Raw genomic sequence first — 27,427 nt, 5'->3', positions numbered from 1 at the left:
CACTGTGCATACCGTTCGTCCTGACATCGGTACACGCGAATGTACCTTTCACAATAATTGTAAAGACAGAATCTGTTCTCATCTGTAAACAGAACTCTATTCCAATCAGCCTCCAACCAATGGATAAGATTTCGTGCAAATTCTAAATGCGCTCTGCGATGAGCTACGGTCAAGGCTGGCCCTCTGGCAGGTATACGATTTACCAAATTACCTTCCTTGAGATGTTGGCGAACAGTTTCGCAGCTGATTCGAACATTATGAACATCTTCAAGTTGGGATTGTAAGCTTCTTTTAGTTACAAATCGTTGTCTTATGGTGCGAAGTCGTAAAATACGGTCTTGAACGGACGTTGTTACACGATGTCGACCTTATCCTGGACGCTCAGAGTGACTACCGGTCTCTCTGTACCGTTCCATCATTCGTGAGATCGAAGTATGGTGTCCGCCGAACCGTTCCCCTAAATGTCTGTAACTCTAACCTTCTTAGTGCAAAACCACTACTTGAGCACACTCTTCATTAGTAAAATTTCTCGATTCATGTTGCATTTTGATTAAAACAATAGCAAAATGTTACCACCAAACAGCAATAGTTCACACAACGACTGAAAAATGATACTATCCTCTTATCGACATTAACAAATTTACAGCACCTTTGTTTTGTGTTTCTTTTGAAACCGGTTGAAACAAAAAAACAATACAAGTAAGCTGATAAAAACATTCCAGATATATGGTATACTCCTTACAAAAATGAATACAATTAAATTTAAAACACCAATAAATCGCTTTTTTTGTTTTTGTAAATGGTGCGTTAATTTCTTGGAGTAGTGTATATATATATATATATATATATATATATATATATATATATATATATATTTATATATATAAATACACTTCTATTGTATCTCAAGTAGTTTGATCTAATACCCGAGTAGATCAAATATACATTCTAAACTAACTTTAGTGTTTCATACTAAAGTTGAGTAAAGTTTAAATTTAGTACTATTTAAGAAGCAACATCATCTAGAATTACTGTAAGAGGTATTGTTAATAATATTAATTCCAATTATCTTCAAAGTAGAGTAATCTACGAGCTATCTTCGACAACATTTTCCTGATCGGTGGTTAAAGCTAACTACCGATGCAGTCAATTTCACTAAGGAACAACGATTTCGGAGAAGCGTTTTATTGTAATGCCATCTAGGTTATTCTGAGATGCATAAATTACTATCACGTTTAAAGTTTTGACATCTTATTTATGTTTTTTTTTATTTTACGTTTACTGGTCTTTTAGAGACGGTAAAAAAATGTTTAAAAATATATAGCAAAGAAGATGTTAGCTACTGAACATTTCACAATCGTAAATTTGAAATCTCACTAATCTATTGACTAATATTTACATTATTAACCTCTAAAAATTTAATCTTGATTAAAATTTTTGCACCAATTTTTATATTTAAGACAAAAAATCAGAAAACTCTTTTACCTTAAAGTATTTTCTTTAGGACATTAAAGATAACGGTTCCTTAATCTGAAGACTAAACGGTACGTGCCTTTCATACTACCAGCTGTAACCAAAAAATGGCGTCTATCTTGTTTATGGTCTCTTAATTCAATTAAAGTATAAATATAAATAAAACAATTAGATTGTGTTTTTATTTTATTGAGTTACAAAAAATCATTATCACACATATGTTTTATTATAGGTATAGTCGATTTAGAAAAGAAGGCATGATCCAATTTAATATCCACATTTTTCTTTTCTTCTGGTTCGCCGTTTTGAGAGCTATCCATCATCTCGCTAAGGTTATACTAAAAATAATAAAAGTGTTATACTATTTTCTTGTATAATAAAGGGATCCTGCTTAATATTATAAAGACTTTATCAAAATTTAATTAAAAACGTCTATCAAAACAATAAGCTGGAAGTCAGAATAGATGAACATCTCACGGAACCTATAGATACAGGCAATGGAATGACAAGGGGATTTACTATATTTAATGTTACGCAGACGATGCGATTTTAATATCCATAAATTAAGATAGCCTTTAGAGACTAGTTTACAGGTTTAATACAAGAGCAAAAGAATTTAACATGACGATTTAAACTCGAAAATTAGAACAGAAGTGATCAGTATAGAACATATGAGATGCAAACTTGATGTTGATGGAGTTAGCATTGGACAAGTAATGGGAATTAAGTACATAGGGATTACACTGTGGAGCTATGGAGACGTTGAAAAATAAGTACAAAGAGCAAATAGATTAGCAGAATGTCTAGCACTATATGGCGTAACTGATACGTTAAAACAGTACAATTGAGAATACTTCAGAATACTCCATTGAGAAAAATTACAGGAAACTTTCTTGCCTAGTTTTTCTCATTTGTAGCAAAATTTCTTTAAAAAGAATAGGTAAATCTTCCTATAGGAATTTAAGGTAAGATTTGCCTGTTATTATGGGGGAAATAATCATGGAAATTTCGTATACAATTTATTTTAAAAGCAGTTTAGGTTGTAGAGCCTGTACGAATTTTAAATTCGAGAAATTCTTCTTCAAGTTGCACAGCTCGTACTTATCAATGTCGCCGCAGTCAGCCGTTTGTTTTTTAAATGTACTATTTTGGCACAAAGATTGGTAAGACCAGCTACTATTTTGCGATGGAGTACCCTACGTCCTAGATACAACTCAGCATACAATCGTGGATTCTTTTTAACTATAGCTTATTAGTGTACACGCACCCACAGAAGAAAAGGAAGACGACGAAAAAGTTGAATTCTATGACACCTTCTATGACATGGAATATGATCGATATCCACGTCATGACGGGAAAATAATTGCTGGTGACCTTAATGCAAAAATTGGCGAAGAACAATTTTTCCAGCTAACTATAGGATGTGAGAGCTTGCATAAAGAGGCAAATGATAACGTTTGAGTCTAATAAATTTTGCAGAAACAAAAACATGACAGTACAAGGAACAAGATTTCCCCATAAAATAATACACAAAGAAACATGGAAATCACCTGACAACAAAACTGTTAACCAGATAGATGACATCCTAATAGATGCAAGGCCTTCTTTCGACCTCATGGATGTCAGAAGCTACCGAGGTCCAAACCTAAATAGTGACCATTTTCTTGTAATGACTAAAATCAGAGGAAGAATTTCAAACCTAAATAAGGATAAACATATAAAACAATACAGAATTAGTGTTGCGAGAGAGTATAGGAGACAAATGGATGAAAAAATAGAAATTCTGGAAGCGGAATAAATGTAATTATTGTGGATAAAATATAAACATATAACTGAAAAGGCATCGGAAATTAAGTAAAACCAAACCAGTTAGACAAAAAGAATGTTTTGACAAGGGTGCCAAGAAGCAACAGATAACAAAAGAGAGTATAACTAAAGACAAATCAAGCTATATGCACAAGAAGAGCAAGGGAGGAATACCAAACCCTAAGACGGGTAGAAAAAAGATTATATAAAAGAAAAAAAAGTCAATTAAAAAAAAGAAGTTAGAAAACATAGAATGGGTAAGAAATTAAAACAAAGCTCGAAATTTCTACAGAAATGTAAACAAAATGAGTAAAGAGTTTAAGCCAAGAATAGGGAGCTGTAAGGATGGAGAAGAAAATATCCTAAGAAAAGTAATACGACCTCAATCTTGAACTGGTGGGTTGAATTTTTCGACGCAAAATATAACGACCCTTATATCAAACAAGCAGATTGATTGGAATGTATTCAACCCAAATAAAAGCCATTAAATAGCTTAAAAATAATAAAGCACCAGGAACTGATCAAATTTGTAGTGAGCTCTACAAGAATGGTGGTGACGCCCTGCTACAAGCACTGCACAAACTTTTACTTTTTGTCTGGCAAAATGAGACCATGGCGACTAATCTTAGAGCAGGCCAGGATCCACAAAGGATTATTGAGCGAAAGATAATGATAATGATGATACAATCGTCGCTTGTTGACAATTTCCATTATTTCGACCATAGAAAAAATGCATTTCTGACAATTTCGCATTGGTAAAATTTTCCATTTTTGTCGACAAAAGAAAGATTAATTACCTAAAATAATGTTATGTCATACTAAAACCTTAATAATGTAGAAACATTAATTTGAAATTTCGTATTAAACAAAATAAATAAAATAACTGACAATTGTTGACAGTATTTTACTATCGAATGTATTAAAGAAATGACAAATAAGCCATAAGATAATTTTTTGCATAAGAACAGAGGTTTATATGAAAAATAATAAAAAAAAAGTTCTTGTCATAAATTAAACGAGAAATTTATAAATAATTCTGAAATATCTTAGTAGAGTAGTTTTTGTTTTCTTTAAAAAACTTGAGAACATTACCCATATAAATACCAATAATAAACATAAAATTCCTAATTGTATGTCAAAAAATGACCAATAACAACTGTCAGTATTTTTTTACGCAGAATTACCGAAGCTTGTGGTACTTATTTAGAGACACTCTGTATATGTGCAACATAAACAAATGTGAAATATGAAAAAATATATACGCAACATCTAAATATTCTCTATATTTATATGAAAGAGTGACTTAAATCGATAACAACATAAAGTAAAAGTTTTGAACAAGACACAGCATTTGAAATCTATTAGAGTATCGGCTAGAAGAATGAGAAATTCAAACAAAATAATTAAAAATGATACATGTAAAATTATTGAACATATTTTAAATTGTAATTATCTTAACCCTTCACTGCATCATGTTAAAAAAAAACATACTAAAAATAAAGATTTATTTTAATAGCAGCTAAAGATGTACCAGTTTGTGCATGACGTTGTTCACTAACAATGTAGTATTAATCAGCGTAAGTAGACTAAACAATCATAGATGGTGTTGGTTACCAGTATCTGATGTCTTCTTAGTTAGGTAGTGTACACGATTAGACACTGACATGTGCTTCAGATTGTTTTTGTTAGTTTTACCAAAGTAATTTGAGTTAAAATATTTTACGTCTTATTAATAAGGTAAGTAAAATGCATGATTTCTTGCGGTATACACTATTGCGCATATTTTTCTCATAATGATGTATTCTATTTTCACAAGGAACCATAAAGTCCTCGTAGACACACCGTCTCAGGACTTGCAACTTCAACGTGGAGTCATATGTCGCCATGTTACCTAATCCAACGGTAACTTTAACATCATAAGTATTTATAAGATATAATGTCGAACAAATGTAACTAATTATTTGTTAACGGGTTTTTATCCATATATTTAGTGGCTATATTCATGTACTCCTAGACACCGATGATGGAATGATGTATTCCGAAAACGTTTTGTCTAACACAGCCCGTTTGGGTTTTTAAATATATACCTTTTACAAAGGATTTTAATTAATTTTTTATTCTATTTTGTTGTTGTTGTTTACAAACAACATCATGCATATCTTTTAAACTTTATCTTTTAGATAAAACATCATGAATTGCATAGATAAAAGGCCGCTGACTGACAAGGAACTTGCCGATATGATAGATAGGCTTTGGGATAGGGAAGATGGTTTTGATGATGATGATGATGATGATGATGATATTCGATTCAGATTTCTTACCTAACGAACAAGTTGGTACATATGATGAGTCTAATAGTAAGGATTCTACACCAGTAAAAGAAATCTATAATAATGCTGTAGACATTAATATAGTTAATAGCACTGTAGAAGAGGAGCTTCCAGATACTCTGGTTTACTCCAAGGGCAAATGTATACTTATTTTACAATCAATTTGTGATTAAAAATACTGAATGTTTTTTTTTTATTTTAGACATTATATAAAGAAAAAAGAATTGAACTTAGCAAATGGAATTTAAAGGAAATCAGAGCCTTCCACGTCATATCCTACAACTAGAAAGTCCCTATGAATATTTTAATTTATTCTTCACAGATAGCCTTTTAGACAAAATTGTGAAGGAGTCAAATTTATATGCCATACAGCAGAATCCTAACAAACCACTGAATATTACATGATGTGACATAAAGCAGTTTATTGGAATTACAATATATATGTCTCTTGTTCATTTGCCTAATACAAGGGCATATTGGTTAGAAGAAATTGGCTCTGAGAAAATTAAAAAATGCTAGTCAGTCAACAGGTAAGAAAATATCAGAAAATTTTTATATTTCAATAATAACGAGAATGCCTTATTCCGTGACAATCCAAACTAAGATAGAGTTTATAAAATAAGACCAGTAATTGACCACCTAAATGAAGCATTTACAAACGGAATTCCATTAGAACAATATCTGTTTGTCGATGAGCAAATTAGTTCTATTAAAGCTAGGCCCTACATGAAGCAGTACCTACCAAACAAGCCACATAAATAGGATTTTAAATCTTTTATCTTATGCAGTAGCTTTGGATATGCGTATCGTATAGATTTATATACAGGACAAGAGAATTATCAAAAAACGAGACCTGCTTTTGAACCTGACCTCGGAGCAACTGCAAATGTTGTGGTGAGATTGGCTAGAATTATTTCTAGGAATATGAGTCACAGGCTTTATTTTGACAATTATTACTCTTTTATATCTCTCCTTGTATATCTTTCCAAACAAGGTATTCACAGTTTAGGAACCGTAAGAAGGAATAGGATTCCAAATTGTAAGCTTCCGGATAAAAAGGTTATGAAAAATGAAGAAACAGGAACTAGTGTAGAGTTTGTTGGTACTGGTGATGGTGTGTAAATAAGTAGCTTAGTGTGGAAGGATAAGAAATTAGTCACGTTTCAATTAACTTTCGCTAGCTAAGTTCCTAAAACTACTGTCAAGAGATATGACAAGAAAGAAAAGGGAACAAAAGAAGTAAGTTAATATCTTGTACAAGAGTCATATGGGCGATGTTGATTAGTTGGATAGCAATATAGAACTAAATTAAATTATTCTATGGAGTAAAAAATGGTATTTTAGAATATTTTACCATCTACTGGACCTAACATAGAACTGACGCAAACCCTAAAGTCACACACGCTCATTTTAGAACAAAACTGGTAGAAGCATCATGCAGGAGAGAAGAGCCATCCACCATTGCAAAACTAGGAGAACATTCAGCAAGTGAAACTGAGGAGGCGCTACAAATATAGAAGAGAAAAGGCCCAGCATAGGTTATGCCAGTAAAGTATGTTTGAATGGATGGAATTCACCATTGGCCTGTATGGTCCGAAAAACAAATAAGGTGCAAATTTCCACAGTGAAATGGCTATACACATATGTTGTGCGAAAAGTGTGGTGTAGCACTTTGCTTCACTAAAACGAAGAAATGTTTTAAAAATTTTCATTTTTCCTTCTTCTTGTTTAGGTACCGTCTTCTTAGCGAAGGTTGACGATGACCTCTGCAAAGTCTTTCCTATTTTGGGCTTTCCTTATTAAACTTTGAAAGTCTAATTCTGTCCAATCTTTGATATTGCGCAGCCAGGTTATTTGTTGTCTACCCGGGCTTCGTCTGCCTTCTATTTTCCCTTCTATAATAAGCTGAAGGAAGTTATACCTGTCGTGTATAAATATGTGTCCAAGATAAGACGTTTTACGCTTCTTGATAATTTCTGTAAGTTCATCAAAAGTCATGTGAGGTCTGTGAGGTCATTTTTCCTAAAAATTGTTTCAAGTATATCCTTATTTGCATAATGTTGTTTATAAACAACACTTATATTTTTCCAAAATAAAAAAAATAGTTGTTCAAAATCTTTTTTATTATTTTTTTCCGTAAAAATAACGAAAACCCAGTGTGCAAACTTTTTTGTAACGAAAAATAAAAAATCATACAGTGAAGGGTTAAATTTACATCGTACCTCTCTGAGTTCCATACTTTTGTTTAACCACAAGAGTAAGCCCATTATAAATCCAAACGCATTGTACTCCTTCCACTCCTTCTTAAGTGCATCGAATGGGAAGATTTTTTCAATGTCACAGTCATAACTTTTCAACGTTTCGCTTAGACTGTCATGGTAAACTTTTAGGAGATCCTCTAGCTTGTCTAAGTTCTCATTTCCAGTGCCTGAATACAAACTATACGTTAGATCCATAACTGGGGTGCCTAGCCACGACATCTGGAAATCAATTAGTTGAATATCTTCTATGGCACCTGATTCCTAAAACATTAGTTAAAGCTTTTAGTCATTACGACATTAGTTGTATTTTATGATGTTATTACTAGCATGCTAACGTAAACAATATCTCTAAAACTAAAATATTTAACTAAAAATTTCGATATGATTACTGGGTGTGCGGGTTTAATGTGTATATAAAAAATCAGGGATACTATCGAAAATGTTTCAAAAACTTAAAGTTAACCTATACAAATATTCAGTGCTATTTGCTCTGAACGTTTGAAGCGGTAAGTAGTGGCGGTGCTTTCAATAAGTGAACATTTATTAATAATTTATGAAAACAGCTGAGAAATTACTAGACATAGAAGGTATACAAAGAAGAACAAGAACGAATGACTGTTTTGAAGAATAATGTCGTATTATAATAGAAAGAAAAAACAGATCATATTTACTGATGCAACAAGGCTCAGAAGAAAAGAAAGACTACAGCAGAAAGAAGAGAGAAAATATGAACAAAGAATTTCTAGAACCACAAGAACTGAGTAAGCCAAGAGAGACAAAAATTTTTACCAGAAACTAAACAAAAGCAGACAAGAAAAGAAATATATTGACAGAACAGCAAGAAAAACTATAAAGATGGAATTCCTGAATACGACCGAAAATGTTTTAGATTATATTGATATATTTAATTGTTCATTTGTAATACTCAATTTAATGTTTTCTATATAAAAAAATTCTTTTACTTGTGTGTTATTATTGTATGCAATATGCAAAATAAAAAAATAAATACTTCGCTAAAGACATGCTTCCTTGTAAAACTCATAGCGATTTATGAACGATACGACAAACTTAGTGATCAAGCTTATGACTCATTTCATTTTTTATTTGCTGAAGTATAGGAAAATGCCCATACTTATAGCGAACGTAAATATTATAGTGAGTTGTCTGATCTATTTCGTATATTATCATATTTCTACAAAATGGTATAAAGTATTTTTCACCTAAGAAGACCGCTTTGCAATTAAATGCTGGTAACTTTATTACTAGCGAACCAGATAAGCGGCGATATATTTTACACTACCTTTATGAATAACATTTTACTGCTCTGTTGTTTCAATCAGCACTGCTCAACAAGTTATAGTTTATTGGTTTTAATATTTTATTGCAATAGTACGAGTACGGAATATATATTTAAACAGTGAATTTATTACATATTAATTTTTTTTTAATTTCTTCTGACGTATCCTATAATGTAATTTTACCCAATAATCAAAGTTATGCCTTTATAAGAACATATTATTTGAAAAATAAGGAGTACCATGTGTCATAATAATTGTAATCTCCTTTATACACACTTTGCGCAAATCCTTGATACAAATTTGTTTAGTAATGTATTTCTTAAATCCAAACAATCATTGAAAAATGATTCATGCCATTAAAAAATATCTTTCTGTTAACGACACTGTTATCGACAAAGTAGATCAAATTCAAACTTGTCATCATATTACACTTCTGTATATCGTTAAAAATTAATTGATGGTCGTAGGTTGTATTGGTGTTATTTAATAATTTAGCAAAATATATAATCATCAAAAATCTTATTTAAAACATGCAAACTGTTTTTGCAATCGCAATCAATGCAGTGTTTATGCTTGTTTAGCATTGGCTGTTAAATAATTTGTGTTCGATTGTTTCGTCTGTTGTACAACCCTCGTCCTTTTTAGGGTGTAGTAGTTGTATATAAGTACCTATTTTTTTATAGTTGTGTAGTGAAACGGTACTTTAAAGTAAAATGAGTAATTTCGAAGAAAAGAAAATACAGTCGAAACGTAGAGTGTTATCTCCAGAAGAATGGCGTTTAGTTCTGAAAGTCGAAAGTTATTTCAATTTGGAAAAAAATAATATGGGTCCAATGACATCTGTTATGGCAGTTCAGAAACGCACATGCGATGCTTGCGGTATCTCAGAGAGGACATTCCGAAGAATTAATAACATGAGTGAGGATGAAATAAATAAAGTAAGCAAGAGAAATCGTCGACATCCAGAAACTTTAGATTTGCACAAGTCAATTAAACTTAAAATTAAAAATATTTTATATATGTATAAAGCCCAAGAACATGTAACAACTAATGCTGTGTTACAAAAAATAAAAAAAAAGGAACTGTGTGATATTAGTTTAACAAGTTTGTGGAGATTGCTGAAACATTTAGGTTTTCGATATAAAAAGACTGTTTGCGCCGCAAACAATTATATTAGACTTTTTATTACAACCGGCAACAGTGTGCGTGTCTTCACCCAGCAGTGCGCGCACCGAAGAGACGACAAGGGGGAAGAGAGACGACTAGACATCAAGCAGAAAACAGTGAGGCAGTTTCGGTAAAAAGACAATAAATTCGTATAAGTTTTCATTTTACAAAAGGCAATGTTTTTGTTTTAAACAGCATTAAAGCCAGTGTTTTACAGTCCACCATAGTTTTAATTTTGCCTAGTTACAATACAATAAACATTATTGGTCCAAACGAGCACGGATGGAACATTTCTTGACGAACTATAGAAAGGCTGAAATTCAAGTTTCTACGGTTGTGTCGACGCCAAGAAAAGAAAGACAAACACTTTTTACCGGCAAATTGGTGAGCGATCCTTTTTATCTATTCCAAACAATAACATTTTTTATTATAGCCTCATTAATTTAATTTATTTGTTTTGAAAATAAAGCTATAAATTTAAGTTTGAACTATATTACAGTCACCTCAAATACGATATTTATTTTAAGTAGGTTAAAATTACTGCAAATTCAATATACAGGGTGAATCAATTTTCAACTTAAAATATTTTTTATTTTCTTTCTTTTCAAACATATCTAGCTAACATTACACTATATTTAAACGATCTTTGGTGGTGTTTGCACTCGATTAAACATGAAAGCAGAACTGAAAAAACTCATTTCGCGCCGCACATCGCTAAATTCTAAACTATCAAGCTTTACGAGCATAGTTAACAATATGGCAAATGAGGCAAATATTTCAGAACAGGACATTTTAAAATTAAAATTAAGACTAGAAAAGATAGAACCATTATGTGGGGAATTCGATAGTATTCAAAGCGATATCGATATCAATGCTGAGGGAGAACTAGAATTACAACAAACTCAGGATAACGAAAGGTTCACTTTCGAAAATAATTATTTCGATTCTGTGGCACTAGCCAAACACTTGATAAGCAAATACGATAATTCAAATTCAAGCAATATTCCTGATAATGACAATATAAATTTGAGTTCTTTGCCTCCAATGCATCTAAAAACATTTAGCGGTAACTACGAGGACTGGATCGAATTCCGCGATACTTACATAGCCATGATACACAGCAATAAAAAATTGGACGATATGAAAAAATATTATTATCTTAAAGGTTCATTAGAAGGTTCCGCGGCACAAGTCATTAAAGAAATTAAATTCGGGGCTTCTTATTACAACAGTGCTTGGAACTCACTATGCGAAAGATACGATAGGGCTAAAATGTTAATTCACAAGCACGTAAAAGCACTTTTTAATATAGAAACAATAAGCAAAGAAACCTCACACAAAATACGAGCATTGGTTGATGAAGTTTCTAATCATTTGCAGGCATTAGAGAATTTAAATAAAAGTACTGACAATTGGGATCTACTCTTGATTCATATGATTACATCTAAATTTGACAACAATATTTTACGTGATTGGGAAAAACATACTAAAGAGATGCAAGACGAAACGTGGAGCGATTTAAAGCGATTTCTAAGGGATCGTGCAGACTATTTAGAAAAAATAGAGGGTAAGATTGAAAAGCAGCCTTCAATACAAGAGAAATCGGGTAAATTCGATGCCAAGCAACGGTCTAAAGGGTATGCTCGAAGTTTTACTTCTACAAGCGAGTTTAATGGTACTAGCAAAGGTTGTGTTTTCTGCAAGGGCGATCATTCAATTTATTCCTGTGAGCAATTTCTTAGGCTTTCTATTTTTGAGAGGCGCAATTTTGTCAATAAAGCCAAATTATGTCTAAACTGCTTAAGAACAGGCCATATTCGTTCTAAATGCAAACTAGGGCCTTGCCGAAAATGTAAGCAATGGCACAATACTCTTATTCATGAGGAAATCTCTAGTAATAAACATGAAAACAATGAAACTATAGCAAACAATAACACTTCTCTAACTACCATAACTGCATTGCCCTCTGTGCAGCAAACAATTTTATCAACTGCCTGTGTAAAAATAGCAGATTCGAGGGGTAAATATCACATTGCGCGTGCGCTTCTAGATTCAGGTTCTCAGAAATCATTCATAACCGAGCGCTTCTTCAATCTCTTAGGTTTTCAGGGTCAAGCTACCAATCTTTCTATCACTGGCATCAGCAATCAGACTTCTTGTTCTTCCAGAAAGTGCAATATATGTATAGAATCACAATATCACTATTTTAAGGCTGATGTTACATTTTTTATTCTAAAGGAAATAACTAGCAATCTACCTGCAACATTTGTCGATAATGAAACCTTGAATATCCCAAGCAATATTATCCTAGCAGATTCTAAGTTTCTCGAATCTAGACCTATTGACATTTTAATTGGGGCAGATCTATTTTGGCAACTATTATGTCCCAACCAAATCAAAATCAACCAGTACGTTTTCCAAGAGACTCATCTAGGATGGGTTGCATCGGGTCAGGTCGGCCTCTCTAGTTTAAACAATATCAGATGCCACCTCAGCACTAGCATTAATTTGGATTTGCAAATGCAATTAGCAAAATTTTGGGAATTGGAGGAATGCCAATCTACGAAGATTCTCTCCACTGAAGAGCAATTTTGTGAAGAGCACTTCAAGGAAAATACACGTCGTAACGAGAACGGTCGATTTATTGTGCGTCTTCCATTAAAGCAGTCACCAGAATCACTAGGTGAATCCAAGGTTCAAGCAGAACAGAGATTCTACAGCCTTGAAAGAAAACTAAAAAGAAATCCATCATTCCGCGAATTGTACGTTCAGTTCATGCAAGAATACCAAGAGCTTAATCACATGACTGCGATAGAAGAAAACGATTATCCTCATCCTGTATACTATATGCCACATCATGGAGTGCTTCGTGAACAAAGTTTGACTACCAAACTACGAGTAGTATTTGACTGTTCAGCACCGACCACATCAGGGTTGTCTTTGAACCATATTCAATGCGTCGGGCCTACCTTACAGGATGATCTATTTTCAATACTAATTAGATTTCGTCAGCACCGATATGTCGTAACAGCGGACATCGAGAAAATGTATCGCATGATTACTGTTGACGATGAATGCAAAAACTTACAAAGAATATTATGGAGGGACGATCCTTCCGAACCAATAAAAACATTTGTTCTAAACACCGTTACATACGGACAAGCATGTGCGTCTTACTTAGCAATAAGATGTCTCATCAAACTCGCCACAGACAATGAAAAAACTTTTCCCGAGATAGCGGAAATTATTCTGCGCGATTTCTACGTTGACGATATGCTTACTGGAGCAGACACTATTGAAGACGCCCAACATATTTGTCAAACCGTCTCAAACATTTTAAAGGCAGGTTGTTTTAATCTACGAAAATGGTATTCTAATGACAATAAAGTATTAGATGGCTTGCAGCATTCAAACGATGCATGTATTTTGAAGTTTGATCCAGAAGAAAAGGCAAAAACGCTTGGACTAACATGGTCATGTAATGCGGATTTACTACATTTTGAGGTGGAAACACTACCCATCAATAAAATTCCTACGAAGCGATCTGTTCTTTCTTCAATATCCAAGATTTTTGATCCATTAGGACTTTTAGGTCCATGCACAGTGTTAGCCAAAACTATAATGCAAAAACTTTGGCTCGAGAAGATTTCTTGGGATGCACCCATTCCAAACGATTTAGCAGAACGTTGGATTAAATTCCAATCTGAATTAGCCCAGCTTAGTCAAGTCAATCTTCCTAGGCATGCCATATGCAAAAATTACAAATACATTGAAATTCATGGATTTGCCGATAGCTCTAGTATTGCATATGGGGCGTGCATTTATTTGCGTAGTCTAGATCATGACAATCAGGTCCACATTCATTTACTTTGCTCCAAGTCAAAGGTAGCTCCAATAAAAACAATTAGTATTCCTAGGTTAGAGCTTTGCGGAGCACTTTTGTTAGCACGTTTATTCAATAAAGTGAAGCAATCTTTGAGAATAACAATAAACGAAACCATTTTATGGTCGGATTCTACTATAGTACTATCCTGGATTCGCACCAGTCCAAATTTACTGAACACATTCGTCAGTAATCGAGTATCCGAAATTCAATCTCTCACTTCCAATTGCAAATGGCGACACGTATCATCACGTGACAATCCATGTGACATCTTGTCCAGAGGTCTATTTCCCAGCCATATTTTGAATCACGAGATATGGTGGTCAGGTCCTCCATGGCTTCAGTTGAATGAATCCTCTTGGCCCACCTCAAAGTTCGACTATATTTTAGACCTACCAGAATTAAAGCAACAGAATTTCACTCATTTGGCCACTGCCTCAAAGTTATTTCCATTTGAGCGCTTTTCACGTCTTAGTCATTTAAAAAGAGTGGTTGCTGTGTGTTTTCGTTTCAAATCAAATTCTCTGCGCTCAGATAAGGAGAAAAGATCTCTTAATAAATTTCCTATTTCCATTGACGAATTAGATCAAGCTTTTCATTCATTAATTCGAATGTCACAAAAGGAATCTTTCTCAAATGAAATTGAACTCTTAACCAATAACAAATCAATAATTAAGGGCAAACTAGCTAGTCTAAACCCATTTTTGGACGATAAAGGACTTCTGCGGGTAGGCGGTCGTCTGATCAATTCTTCCTATGAATTTAATAAAATTCATCCTATTGTTTTAGACTCAAAGCACAAGTTTTGTCAGCTTCTTTTTCAATTTGAGCACTATAGATTAATGCATCTTGGTCCTCAGGGTTTGTTAGCCACTATCCGAGAACAATTCTGGCCCATCGGGGGCAGAAGATTCGCTAGGTCAACAGTTAAATCGTGCCTCACTTGTTTTCGATTTAATCCAAAGACCATACAACCTATGATGGGTAACTTACCTAAGGAGCGCCTCAATTTGTCTAGTCCTTTTAGCTATACCGGAGTAGATTATGCTGGACCTTTCAATATCAAAACGCACAAGGGGCGTGGTGGTTCTATAATTAAAGGTTACATCAGCTTGTTTATCTGCTTCACTACAAAGGCGGTGCATATGGAACTTGTTTCAAGTCTTTCAGCAAACGAATTTTTACTTGCTCTTCGTAGATTTGTTGCACGGAGGGGCAAGCCTATAAAGATATTTTCCGACAACGGAACTAATTTTGTTGGGGCATTTAAAGAGTTAGGTACTTTTCTTTCTAATAACGAACTAACCTTGCAGAAAGCATATACTCAAGAAGCTATTTCATGGCATTTCAACCCACCGTATTCACCACATATGGGCGGAATCTGGGAAGCGGGTGTTAAGAGTTGTAAGCACCATTTAAAGAGAGTTCTTCAAAACACTCATTTTACATTTGAGGAATTCAATACTATGTTAAATCAAATTGAGGCTATATTAAATTCCCGTCCGCTCTGTCCGCTATCATCCGATCCATCCGACTATACTCCATTAACTCCTGCTCATTTTTTAATTGGTCGACCATTGGTTGCATGTCCAGACCGCAACATTACTGAAGAAAGGGTAAACCGTCTTACCAGATATCAGCACATCCAGTTATTGTGTCAGCATTTTTGGCGACGTTGGAGTCTCGAATACATAGCCGAACTTCAATACAGAACCAAGTGGAAAACCAACCATGGCAGCCCATCTGAGGGTTCTCTTGTTTTACTCAAGTCGGACAATACTCTACCTACTCAATGGCGTCTAGGTCGCATCGTTCATATTTTCAAAGGCTCTGATAACGTCGCAAGAGTAGCATCAATCAAGACCCAAGATGGAATCGTTAAGCGGAGCTTTACAAAAATTTGTCCATTACCAATTGAAAGCTAAGGCCCTTTGCTTTCAAGGCCGGGGGCATGTTTGCGCCGCAAACAATTATATTAGACTTTTTATTACAACCGGCAACAGTGTGCGTGTCTTCACCCAGCAGTGCGCGCACCGAAGAGACGACAAGGGGGAAGAGAGACGACTAGACATCAAGCAGAAAACAGTGAGGCAGTTTCGGTAAAAAGACAATAAATTCGTATAAGTTTTCATTTTACAAAAGGCAATGTTTTTGTTTTAAACAGCATTAAAGCCAGTGTTTTACAGTCCACCATAGTTTTAATTTTGCCTAGTTACAATACAATAAACAAAGACAAATAATAGACAAGTATTGTGTGAACTCTCTAATGTTGTTTCAAAACGGTGGCATTTTCTAAGAAAATACATGAACAATAAAACGTCTGATAGTCCGAGGCAAGTTTTATTTTTAGATGAAACTTGGATTTTCGCTAAAGGAAATATGTCGAAATCATCATTGCAAGATGACACCACGAAATGTTATTCTTCTAGCCGTTCCGGTAATGATAAACGCTACATTATAGTTCATGCTGGAAATGATGAGGGTTTTATTCCTGTGGCTAGTTTAATTTTTTCGTCCACAAAGAAACGAGGTGATTACCATGGAAATATGGATGCAAATATTTTTGAAGAATGGTTTGAAAAAAATTTGTTTAAAAATTGGAGCGACCATCCATAATAGTGTAGGATAACGCATTCTACCACTCTAGAGTAGAAGAGAGATTTCCTTCCAGCAGGTGGACAAAAGAAAAAATGAAGTTGTGGTTGACAGAAAAGAAAATTTAACACAGTGACACATTTTTAAAAGTCGATTTACTTCAAAGGTGTGGAGGGCACAAAATTCAAAAGAAATTTGTTACTGACCAAATGGCTCTTAAATATGGCCATGAAGTTCTTCTACTTCCGCCCTACCATTAGAACTATAATGCAATTGAGTTAGTTAGAGGTATAGCCAAAAATTTTTGTGATAAACATGCATCCAAAAAAACAGATGACACTAGCGTTCTGAGTTTATGGAAAGAATCGCTAGAACAAATAAAGGAAGAACAATGGCAAAATTGTATTAGACATACGGAAGACATAATCGTTCAGTCTTTTCAAACCGAGCGAGTTATAGATGGGGTCCGGCCTCCAATTATTCGGATAGATGATTCAAATAGTGACGACTCTGATAGTGAAATATCAGACAGTAAATAGGACAAATCGTTTGCTAAAAAGAAGTAACAAGAAAGTGTTTCGGGAATTCAATTCGGACTTTGTGGTGTGTTTTAGTTAAACGATAGAGTACCTTCGGTCTAATTACGGACTGCCTACTCCCAATAGCTTTGGTATTAATAAATTACTGGACTACACGTATTTAAATCTTTTGTTTTGCTGAAACATCGGAAGTGATTTAGTGCCAATTTGTTTTAAGGTATATATTTAATGCAGTGTCTGTAGAAAGTCTAGGATGTATTTTATTTAAATTTGGACATACCAACAACTTGGCAAGTATTTTTCAATTTTACTTCATGCAAAACCATTCGTATATATTTCACTCTACGCAAAATAGAGACTTATAGAAACCTTGATTTTTAAACAAGACATAATGTAAACTAAATTTCAATTAGTAATTTTTAAAGGGTTTTTACCCCCATATTTAGTGGATACATTCATGTATTAACCTGACACTGATGATGGAATATTTATTTCGAAAACGTTTTGTCTATTTAACATAGCCCGACTGAGTTTTTATATACCTTTTTATAAAGGATTCTATTAAAATTTTTTTAAATATTTTTACTTTTCAAGCGATCTGAATTAAATATTAACGCCCCACTGTTTGAGGCCCACTGATCATATCTTAATTGCATATCGGCCGTCATAGGGTAAAAGGACTTTACTCACGTTTATTTTAAACATCATATTGTTACTCCAACAATCACCATGAGTAATAACAGAATATGGGCTTTTATAATCTAAACAATTCAAGAACATTTCTACGGCATTATCAGCAAATGGTATAAACTTTTTGTATAATTCTGGTTGTTTCTCTTTTAATATGGATTTTACCATTGAACTCATGTTAATTATAGCTCCCTTCAATACACCTACAATAAAATAAGAGAAGGAATTACAATTCTTAAAATAAATTAATTACTTGTACTTGTTGGATTTTTCCCCAGAAATAACTCAAAAAATTGCGTTCAAATTTGTGCCAACTGTCAAACTCCTCCTCTTTGCTGTCAAACCATAGACTTGCTTCATCTTTGAGATGGTTTCTAATTGTTTCTTTTGCTGCTTCAAAATGTCCGATGTATTGTACTTTCTTTTTTAAATTATTTATGAAGGACACCCCTCCAAACCGTATTTTCACTTCCTTTGTACTATAGATAATTGTTTCCCTTCTTTCCCCGAAATTTTGTTGATTCTTGATTTCCTCCATTTTTCTTTCTATTTCTTGCATGTCTTCTTGTAACGCGTTTTTAAATTTGGTTTCTAAGTTCTCTAGTTCCTTTCTCTGGCAATTTTGTATATCCTTCATTTTATTTTGAATTTTCATTTCTTGATCTTTCATTTCGTTCTTCATCATTGTCAAACATCCTTTTATTTCCTTTTCATACTTTTCTATGTGTTCCTCCATTTTCTTGTTGTTCTCTTCTATGGTTTGTTTTGTTTCCTTCTAATTTTCTTGCATTGTTTTTTTTGTTTCATCTATTTTCTTTGATGTTTCATTTATTATTTGTTTTATTTCCTGTTGATTTCTATCCATTTTCTTTGATGTTTCATTCATTATTTGTGATTGTATTTGCAACAGTTGTAATAATTTCTCTATTCCCGATTCTTTCTGTTATTCTGTTTCCATGATTGTTGTTTCTAAAACGTCTTCTTGTTCTGAATGTTCTTCCTGTTTTTTGTTGTCTTTGCTTCTGCTTCTTGTGATCGACATATTTTTAGACTTTTATCCCCGCCAAATATGAAATTCAACTAGTATGTTGCTAAGACGAAACTTTTCTCGCCCAAATATAATAAATTGTCAAGAAAATATATCAAATGTAAATATCAATTAAATAAATCAATTATGGGAAATTTGAACCTAAAGAGATCTAAAATTTTATGTCATCAAATGCAAATATCTTACTTTTAACCACGGGCCAATAAATTTTCAATTACCGGTATTTTCTTTTTCTATCCTTTCAAATTTGCCACTAGAAATCTTTTCAATGCCTTTACACGTTGGGGGCCATGTTATTATGATCTACTTTGACTCTATTGATGTTTATAGATGTAATCTACTTCAATTAATTATTTCATTAATTAAACAAATCAAAACATAAATAAAATATAAATCTCAGGGCACTTTTGTGGCTTTAAATATTTCTCAGTGGTTTCCTTATAGGGATAGACAAAAGAGAATCAAAATAATACACATATGTATTTCAATTAGAAATTATAAAAATCTCTCTAATTCTGCTTTACAGAATGTTCTCGATGTTCAATTTTCTTGATATAAAAACAATTTTTATTTATCAATATTATTGTATCATAAAAAAAGTCAACTACAATGATTTATGTAGTGATTTGTATGTAGCAATGAAATTTGATGATTTTATAATAGTGAAATATGTAGTTCTATATGTCCTGTGGTATTTAACACGAAAAACAATACATTCATATCATAACAGAAAACAACTGACCTTTGCTGATGATTATACACTGTCTTCACCCATAACACGTTTCCTTACTTGCTGGTGTTTCGATCAAAGGAAAACTCGTCCACGTCCCCCAAGAATGTCTCTGCTCCTCTGCTATATTTTGTTCTCCTTTCCTCTCACTGCTTCGTACCGTACTCGTTCCGGCTTTCTCCTGATGCAATCTTTCAAATTTTTGAATCACTTAACACAATACTGGATACTTTAGACTCAAGAATTTATATCATCTCTTGACTTGGCCTATTACTCGTTCCACGGTTTTTTTGATGATGCTAACTTTTCAAACACAAACCGGCCTTTTCCTTTTTTAGTACACTGCACTCAAAACTGGACTTCTTCTTTCGATCGAACAAAACACACTGCTGCACTCTCCTCATTCATTCTCCGACTTCCAAATCGTTCCCCCCACAATTAATTTTCCATCCAATCAAAACCAACTTTCAATCATGTCGCATTATTTACCCAAAACGACCTCTCTCTCGGACAGTCAATTACTGAAATACCCAATGGGATAACATTAGCGTCTATTTCTAATAAAATACAGATGAATAATTCCCCACTCACCCCTGAACAAACCACAAAATATGTTTCGGTCCCGTACTTCCCACAAATCACGAACAAGCTTACAAAACTTTTTAAAAACTTACCTGTTAAAATAGCCTTAAAAAACTATTTTCGAAGACAAAACTCCATTGAGCCATTTAGAACAAACTATTGTCGTCTATCACATACCCTGTGCAGAGTGCAACTCCTGCTATATTGACCAGACCAGCCGCTCTCTTCAAAGGCGACTAACGTCCCACAAAAGGGACATTAGGATCTCTAAACTATCTTGTGCCATTTCAACTAAATACACTATCGATTTCACGATTACCAAAATATTGTGCAAACAACATAATTACATAATTATCATTAGCGATCCATCCTTGAAATTCCCTCGATAATCGTACCTTACTGTATTCCAAATAACGACATTCACCAACGCATAGCAAACAACTGAAATATACTAGTGTGGTTTGGCCCTTAAAAGAGCTTTAACAAAACATCCAAATGAAGCCATTGGTCAAAATAAAAAAAATACCAAAAATTAACTATTTATTCATCTATTTATTCTTTCAATGTACATTCTATCTTATGGGATAGTTTCGACCGTATCAACATACAAACAGCCCTAAACACTTTCGAATCTAAGACTGAAATTTAAAAGCGCAAATTAGCGCATCTAATTTCCGAATAAAATCCAAAAACAACAACGTTGAAATCCACTACAGTGGTTCATAAATTTTCCGATACTCCTATTTTGACCATTGCCACTCAAGCTTTAGCAAAAGGTTTCAATTACTCTGTTACCCCAAGTCACATTTCAATTGAGACAATAATTATCTGTCATACTGAAGATGCTGAAATAGCTAGACAAAATATGGCTAGAGTTCTTAGAAACTCAAAGCCTCCTACTCCAACCAAACATCAGCAAATCCGAAAAAAGCCCTGAAAGAACTTCAGTCAAATTCAAAACCGATAAAGGCATGACCACCGTTATCCTAAACACTTCTTATATTAACAAACTCTCAAATCTCATAAATATCCTAGACTAGACACCAATTGCTAATAATCCAACAACCTATCTGGAGAAAACAACAAAAGCTATTATCAATAAAACCTCTCTTCCAGTTGACATAAAACAATCTCAAATTCTTCGTGAAAAGTCTTCCAGAACACCTTGAATATATGGTCTATCCAAAAGGTCTAAGTGTTCTACACAACCACTGGCCAAGTACTTTGCCGAAACGCTACAACCTCTCGCTAAAAATGCTTCATCCTTCGTGAAAAATTCTTTTCATTTCATCGAACTTCTTAAACAATATCCTATCTTACTGTCCCTATCCCTATAGACGAATCTCTAAATATTCTGAAAACTAAATACAGTATCCAGCAAGACCACTTATCTCTCACGTATCTCATTAAACATTTCCCACATCAATTTCATACTCAATTTTAATCCAAACACATTATTAAGAAAGCATATCTTTTCTTGGTTTCACTGAGAACATCAAAGGTTTCACTGAGAAAATCGGCAAAATCCTTAAATCAAGAAAAATAAAGACAATACATATTTACCTTCTAACAAAAACTTTTATTTCTTGTCCGATCAGTCAAAGACAAAATTCCAAATGAACAGAACGGAGTTTATGAAATTCTTTGTGCAGGTTGCTCCCTATCTTATATAGGCCAAACAATTCGTATAACAAAAAATAGTATTTATGAACATTACACTTTTGTTCAAAACTCCGATTCAATTTCAGCTCTAGGTCAACACAATCTTGATACAGTTCACAAAATTGAATTTGAAAACTTCAGAACAATAGCCTCTATTCTCTTCTATAAACAAAAAATTATTCACAAAGCCATAGAAACAAAAACGGATGTGGCAGTCCAGTGGGACTGCCGGTAGAAGTTATACTTCTATACACGCGTTCGTCGTTACAAATTTATATGGGAGTCAATCTGCACAATCATTACATATGTAATGCTATAGGTAAGAGAGAGCAGAAAGCGAAAAATAATTAGGTATACAGGTATATGGTGCATCGTTTGCTGTATAAAAACATTTGACCTGTAATAGGAGTATAGTAGGTAAATAAAGGATTGAATCAATATTTTGATGAAAATATATATTTTTATTTTCATATATGTATAAAAGGAATTGAATTAAAAAACATTTTTTTACACGTACTTTGCAGTAAAATTCATTGTTAATTTTGTTATTAATATAAAAATACAATACAATAAACTGCATCATAATTCTATATAATAATACAATACAAATTAAAATGAAATATTCATAAGTATTTAAAAATGACAATATACATAACTTACTTACGCATATGTTTAATTTACCATGATAACAATATTCATAAAAAAAATATTGTTTGGTGATACAACTGTCAATTTATCTGACATTGACAAATACAATATTTAATTGTTGTTTGTTGTGTATATAAGTACACATTTGAACTTTCTTAAAATATTTACAAGTTTTAATTTATAATTTAACATGCCTAACGAGGCTTGTAACTCCCGTGCAAAATTTCCGATTCACTCCCGTGCAAATTTCCAAAGTCGAACGCGCGTATAGAAGTATAATTTCAAAAACCAACAACTCGGATTATGTTGTAAATTTTCTTTTTATTTTAAAATTTAGCATTTTTGCGTATATTACATATATTTAATAAAATGAACGTGGTATTTTTAAATATTTCAAAAATAAAAAAGTAAATTCATATTGGGATTCGAACTCACATACACCAGCGTATGAACCAAACACGTAAAACATTTGCCAATTAGTCATGACACAAACATATTTCAAAATTGATATTTCTCGGTCATACAGTGATTTATTTGGATTATTATGTTGAAATACTAAAGACTAAAATAATTATGAACATTTAATAAATAATACAAAACATATCACATAAATAATAATATTAATAAATATTATATTATATATATACATATATATGTATATATATATATATATATATATATATATATATATATATATATATATATATATATATATATATATATATATATATATATAGTAAACTCTTAAATATTAGGGAAATCTGCAAGAAATACTCTAATGTGTATCAATTGTTTCGCCGAACGTTTTCGCCAAAGAGAATTAATTTGGCTTCTTCAGGGCTGAAAGAGAATAAATTATAATTAGCTACCATATATTATCTATTAAAACATTATTGATCTTACCGTAACTTAGAATTGTAGAGTTAGAATATTAAAAAACTTTGCTAGTAACATAGTGGTGTTTTTTGTTACTATGTGCAAAAAAAGTTTTTTATAAGAATTGAAATGTATGGTAGCTTCGAACTTGACACGTAAAGGCTTACCCAAGGTTAATCGAAAAAACCCAATGCAACTACATTTAAAAGGAGGTAATTCTTTGAATTGTCGGCAATAACTAAATTTTTGATTTTAAATAGTTAAAAGTGAGGTTCTGTTTAAGCCAGAACGCAAGCGCTGACAACTTCATTATAATTGGTATGAATCTTTATGTCGTTAAGGTTCATTGGTAAAAAACGAATGAATTTAAATCCCAGTAAAGGGAAATATTATTTTGATTTTCTTTATTTAATTATATTATATTGTTCATGTATTATTGAATCTTATTGAGACGTATCTAAGAAAAGCAAGGGAATGTTATATATTTTTTGTTAATGAAAATTACTTAAAAAGGTATGTTAGTTGTTAATGGATATATCAGTCAAGTTAGTAATCTGTGATATAGTATTGTTCTTGGTATCTGATTTAAGTAACAGGTGGTATATATCGCTTAGATTCTTGATGTCACTCTTAACATTAATGGAGAAATCGTTAAGAAAAATATAAGACATTTCAATGAACTCTCTTTTAGATTTATTGTTCTCACGGTGGAGAATTGTGGTGTTGGTATAGTCCATGAGATGACCAGTGGAATGGACATGTTTGGCTAATGCACAACGGTCAGGGTGAAGTCGAGAATCACTTTTGTGTAGTGTAATACGTGATTTTAATAATTGAGATGTTTGACCGATGTAGGAATTGTTGCAAGAGAGACATGGAATGTTGTAGACAATATTACTAAGCCTATCTATGGGAGTCTTATCTTTTATCTTAGAATAAAGATTATTAATTGTTAGGGCTGATCTACAAGCTACATTAAGTTTAATGTTGTTATTATTATTAATAATAACAATAATAATAACAACATTATAACAATAATAATAACAACATTAAACTTAATGTAGCTTGTAGATCAGCCCTAACAATTAATAATCTTTATTCTAAGATAAAAGATAAGACTCCCATAGATAGGCTTAGTAATATTGTCTACAACATTCCATGTCTCTCTTGCAACAATTCCTACATCGGTCAAACATCTCAATTATTAAAATCACGTATTACACTACACAAAAGTGATTCTCGACTTCACCCTGACCGTTGTGCATTAGCCAAACATGTCCATTCCACTGGTCATCTCATGGACTATACCAACACCACAATTCTCCACCGTGAGAACAATAAATCTAAAAGAGAGTTCATTGAAATGTCTTATATTTTTCTTAACGATTTCTCCATTAATGTTAAGAGTGACATCAAGAATCTAAGCGATATATACCACCTGTTACTTAAATCAGATACCAAGAACAATACTATATCACAGATTACTAACTTGACTGATATATCCATTAACAACTAACATACCTTTATAAGTAATTTTCATTAACAAAAAATATATAACATTCCCTTGCTTTTCTTAGATACGTCTCAATAAGATTCAATAATACATGAACAATATAATATAATTAAATAAAGAAAATCAAAATAATATTTCCCTTTACTGGGATTTAAATTCATTCGTTTTTTACCAATGAACTTTAACGACATAAAGATTCATACCAATTATAATGAAGTTGTCAGCGCTTGCGTTCTGGCTTAAACAGAACCTCACTTTTAACTATTTAAAATCAAAAATTTAGTTATTGCCGACAATTCAAAGAATTACCTCCTTTTAAATGTAGTTGCATTGGGTTTTTCGATTAACCTTGGGTAAGCCTTTACGTGTCAAGTTCGAAGCTACCATACATTTCAATTCTTATAAAAAACTTTTTTTGCACATAGTAACAAAAAACACCACTATGTTACTAGCAAAGTTTTTTAATATTCTAACTCTACAATTCTAAGTTACGGTAAGATCAATAATGTTTTAATAGATAATATATGGTAGCTAATTATAATTTATTCTCTTTCAGCCCTGAAGAAGCCAAATTAATTCTCTTTGGCGAAAACGTTCGGCGAAACAATTGATACACATTAGAGTATTTCTTGCAGATTTCCCCAATATTTAAGAGTTTACTATATATATATATATATATATATATATATATATATATATATATATATATATATATATATATATATAATATATATATAATAATAAATATATATACAAAAGGAACATTTTTATTCTCGAGAGAGGAAGAGAGAGAAAATATATCTTCTGTTTCTCTTGTACTCATTATCTTACATATGTAATGATTTTACCGATTCACTGCCGTACAAATTTCCAACGTGGAGCGCGCGTATAGAGGTAAAATTTTCAAAAAAAACTGAATTGTCCCAATAATAGAGATGGCGGAATTCATTACTTTCAACATGGAAACCGCTCATAAAGACACTATCGTCTACTTCACCACCAATCAAAATCCCGCTGTCAGAAACATTCGCGCCAGCTAATTCAAAATCAAAATATTGAAGAAAGAGTATTTTATAAACAAAAATTAACCATGATCCGAGAAAAAGACATGGTATTCACAAAATGGCAAGTACAGAAATAAACAATGGGTAAGGCCAGAATCGAAAAAGAACGTTCACAAAAAAGTAGAAGAAATCACAGGTAGATATAGAACAAGAAATTTTTTTTCGAAAATGGTAACTAAATAAAATATAAGTAGTATAAAACAAAAAGCTAAAAATACATACCAGCCTTAATAAATTTTTTAAAGTTGTTCTGAAAACCATTTGCTAATTCTATAAACTTTTCTGGTTGGTTATGTTTAAAGGCTAAACAAGCTCCATGGTACTTTCCGTATGTGTTAAATATAGTTTCGTACATTTTATATCCTACGAATTCTTTTTTAGGATGCAAAGTAAAATTCCTAAACTTTAAGTTTTCTAATATTAACTTTTCTTTTCCTTTTTCTAGACATGTAGCCAGACATCTGGGAGCATGGTTAAAAATTTCGGCCCTGGGATATGTTCTCTGAAATTCTTGTATAGCTGGGAGAAACTTTTCGTAGAAGTGAATTTCATTCATGAAAGTTGATGACATAAAATTCATAGTACTCTCCGTAGAACTTTCAAGTACCTGTTTAACTACAACATTGTCAATTTTGTTGGTGCTTTTGTTAGTTAATGTTATAAAAAGAACTTCTCCTAAATAACCCTCTCCCATACCGTTGCCCTCTATGTGGATGTCGAAACTTTCGATTTTTTCATTTAAAGCACTTTCTAATAAGTTACTAAGGTCTTTTGATAGTACTTGTGTCATTTTTCTGTCACTTTGAAACGTTTTTACAATTAACTGTGACTTTCTATGTGTTTTATATTAAACGGTGAGGTACTTATCTTTTTACATGATAAGTTATCTTAGTTAATCTGAAACTGTAAAGCCGATAAAATCTCTAGGTCAAACTAATGATAGTTCAATTTAATTAGCATATTTTTATCTTTAACAAGGTTACGAAAAAATATCATACGACACAATATAGGAGATAATTATTTAATACAGAACTAGAACAAACTGAACGTAGCTATAAAGAAAACATGTGGGTTATGAATTTACATAATAGTTAGGTTACGCTCTGAGAACAGCATAATCCAGCTAGAGGGCCTTTGGCCAGAGGTAAACAAATAATACATAACTGCAGGCAACATAAGGTCAAGAAGAATTAAATATAATCATCAACAAACATATTATATATTTTTAACAAATTAAATACAAAAGAATGAACCATCGAGCA

At 32.6% G+C, this 27,427-nt stretch overlaps 1 protein-coding gene across 1 annotated transcript; it reads right to left on the bottom strand.

The window, feature by feature from the left end:
* Positions 1 to 1,646: 1,646 nt before the first annotated feature.
* Positions 1,647 to 27,013, bottom strand: LOC140438415 (uncharacterized). Its single transcript, XM_072528095.1, has 4 exons — positions 26,388 to 27,013; positions 18,043 to 18,245; positions 7,832 to 8,131; positions 1,647 to 1,811 (listed from the first exon to the last, which is right to left on the bottom strand). Exons 1-4 carry the CDS (start codon positions 26,953 to 26,955, stop codon positions 1,668 to 1,670), a joined length of 1,215 nt encoding a protein of 404 aa, XP_072384196.1. The 5' UTR covers positions 26,956 to 27,013; the 3' UTR covers positions 1,647 to 1,667.
* Between the last annotated feature and the right edge of the window lie 414 nt (positions 27,014 to 27,427).

The sequence above is a fragment of the Diabrotica undecimpunctata genome, chromosome 4 (genome assembly GCF_040954645.1).
Source record: "Diabrotica undecimpunctata isolate CICGRU chromosome 4, icDiaUnde3, whole genome shotgun sequence".
Classification (NCBI taxonomy): Eukaryota; Metazoa; Arthropoda; class Insecta; order Coleoptera; family Chrysomelidae; genus Diabrotica; species Diabrotica undecimpunctata.
This window is presented reverse-complemented; position numbering and strand designations above follow the sequence as displayed.

Coding starts and splice junctions, on each gene's coding strand:
- LOC140438415 (XM_072528095.1), bottom strand. CDS start 26,955: ATGACACAAGTACTATCAAAAGACCTTAGTAACTTATTAGAAAGTGCT. Junction 18,246..26,387: donor TAAAAAATTTATTAAGGCTG/GTATGTATTTTT, acceptor ATTTTATTGTAG/GTGTATTGAAGGGAGCTATA. Junction 8,132..18,042: donor ATATGATGTTTAAAATAAAC/GTGAGTAAAGTC, acceptor CTAATGTTTTAG/GAATCAGGTGCCATAGAAGA.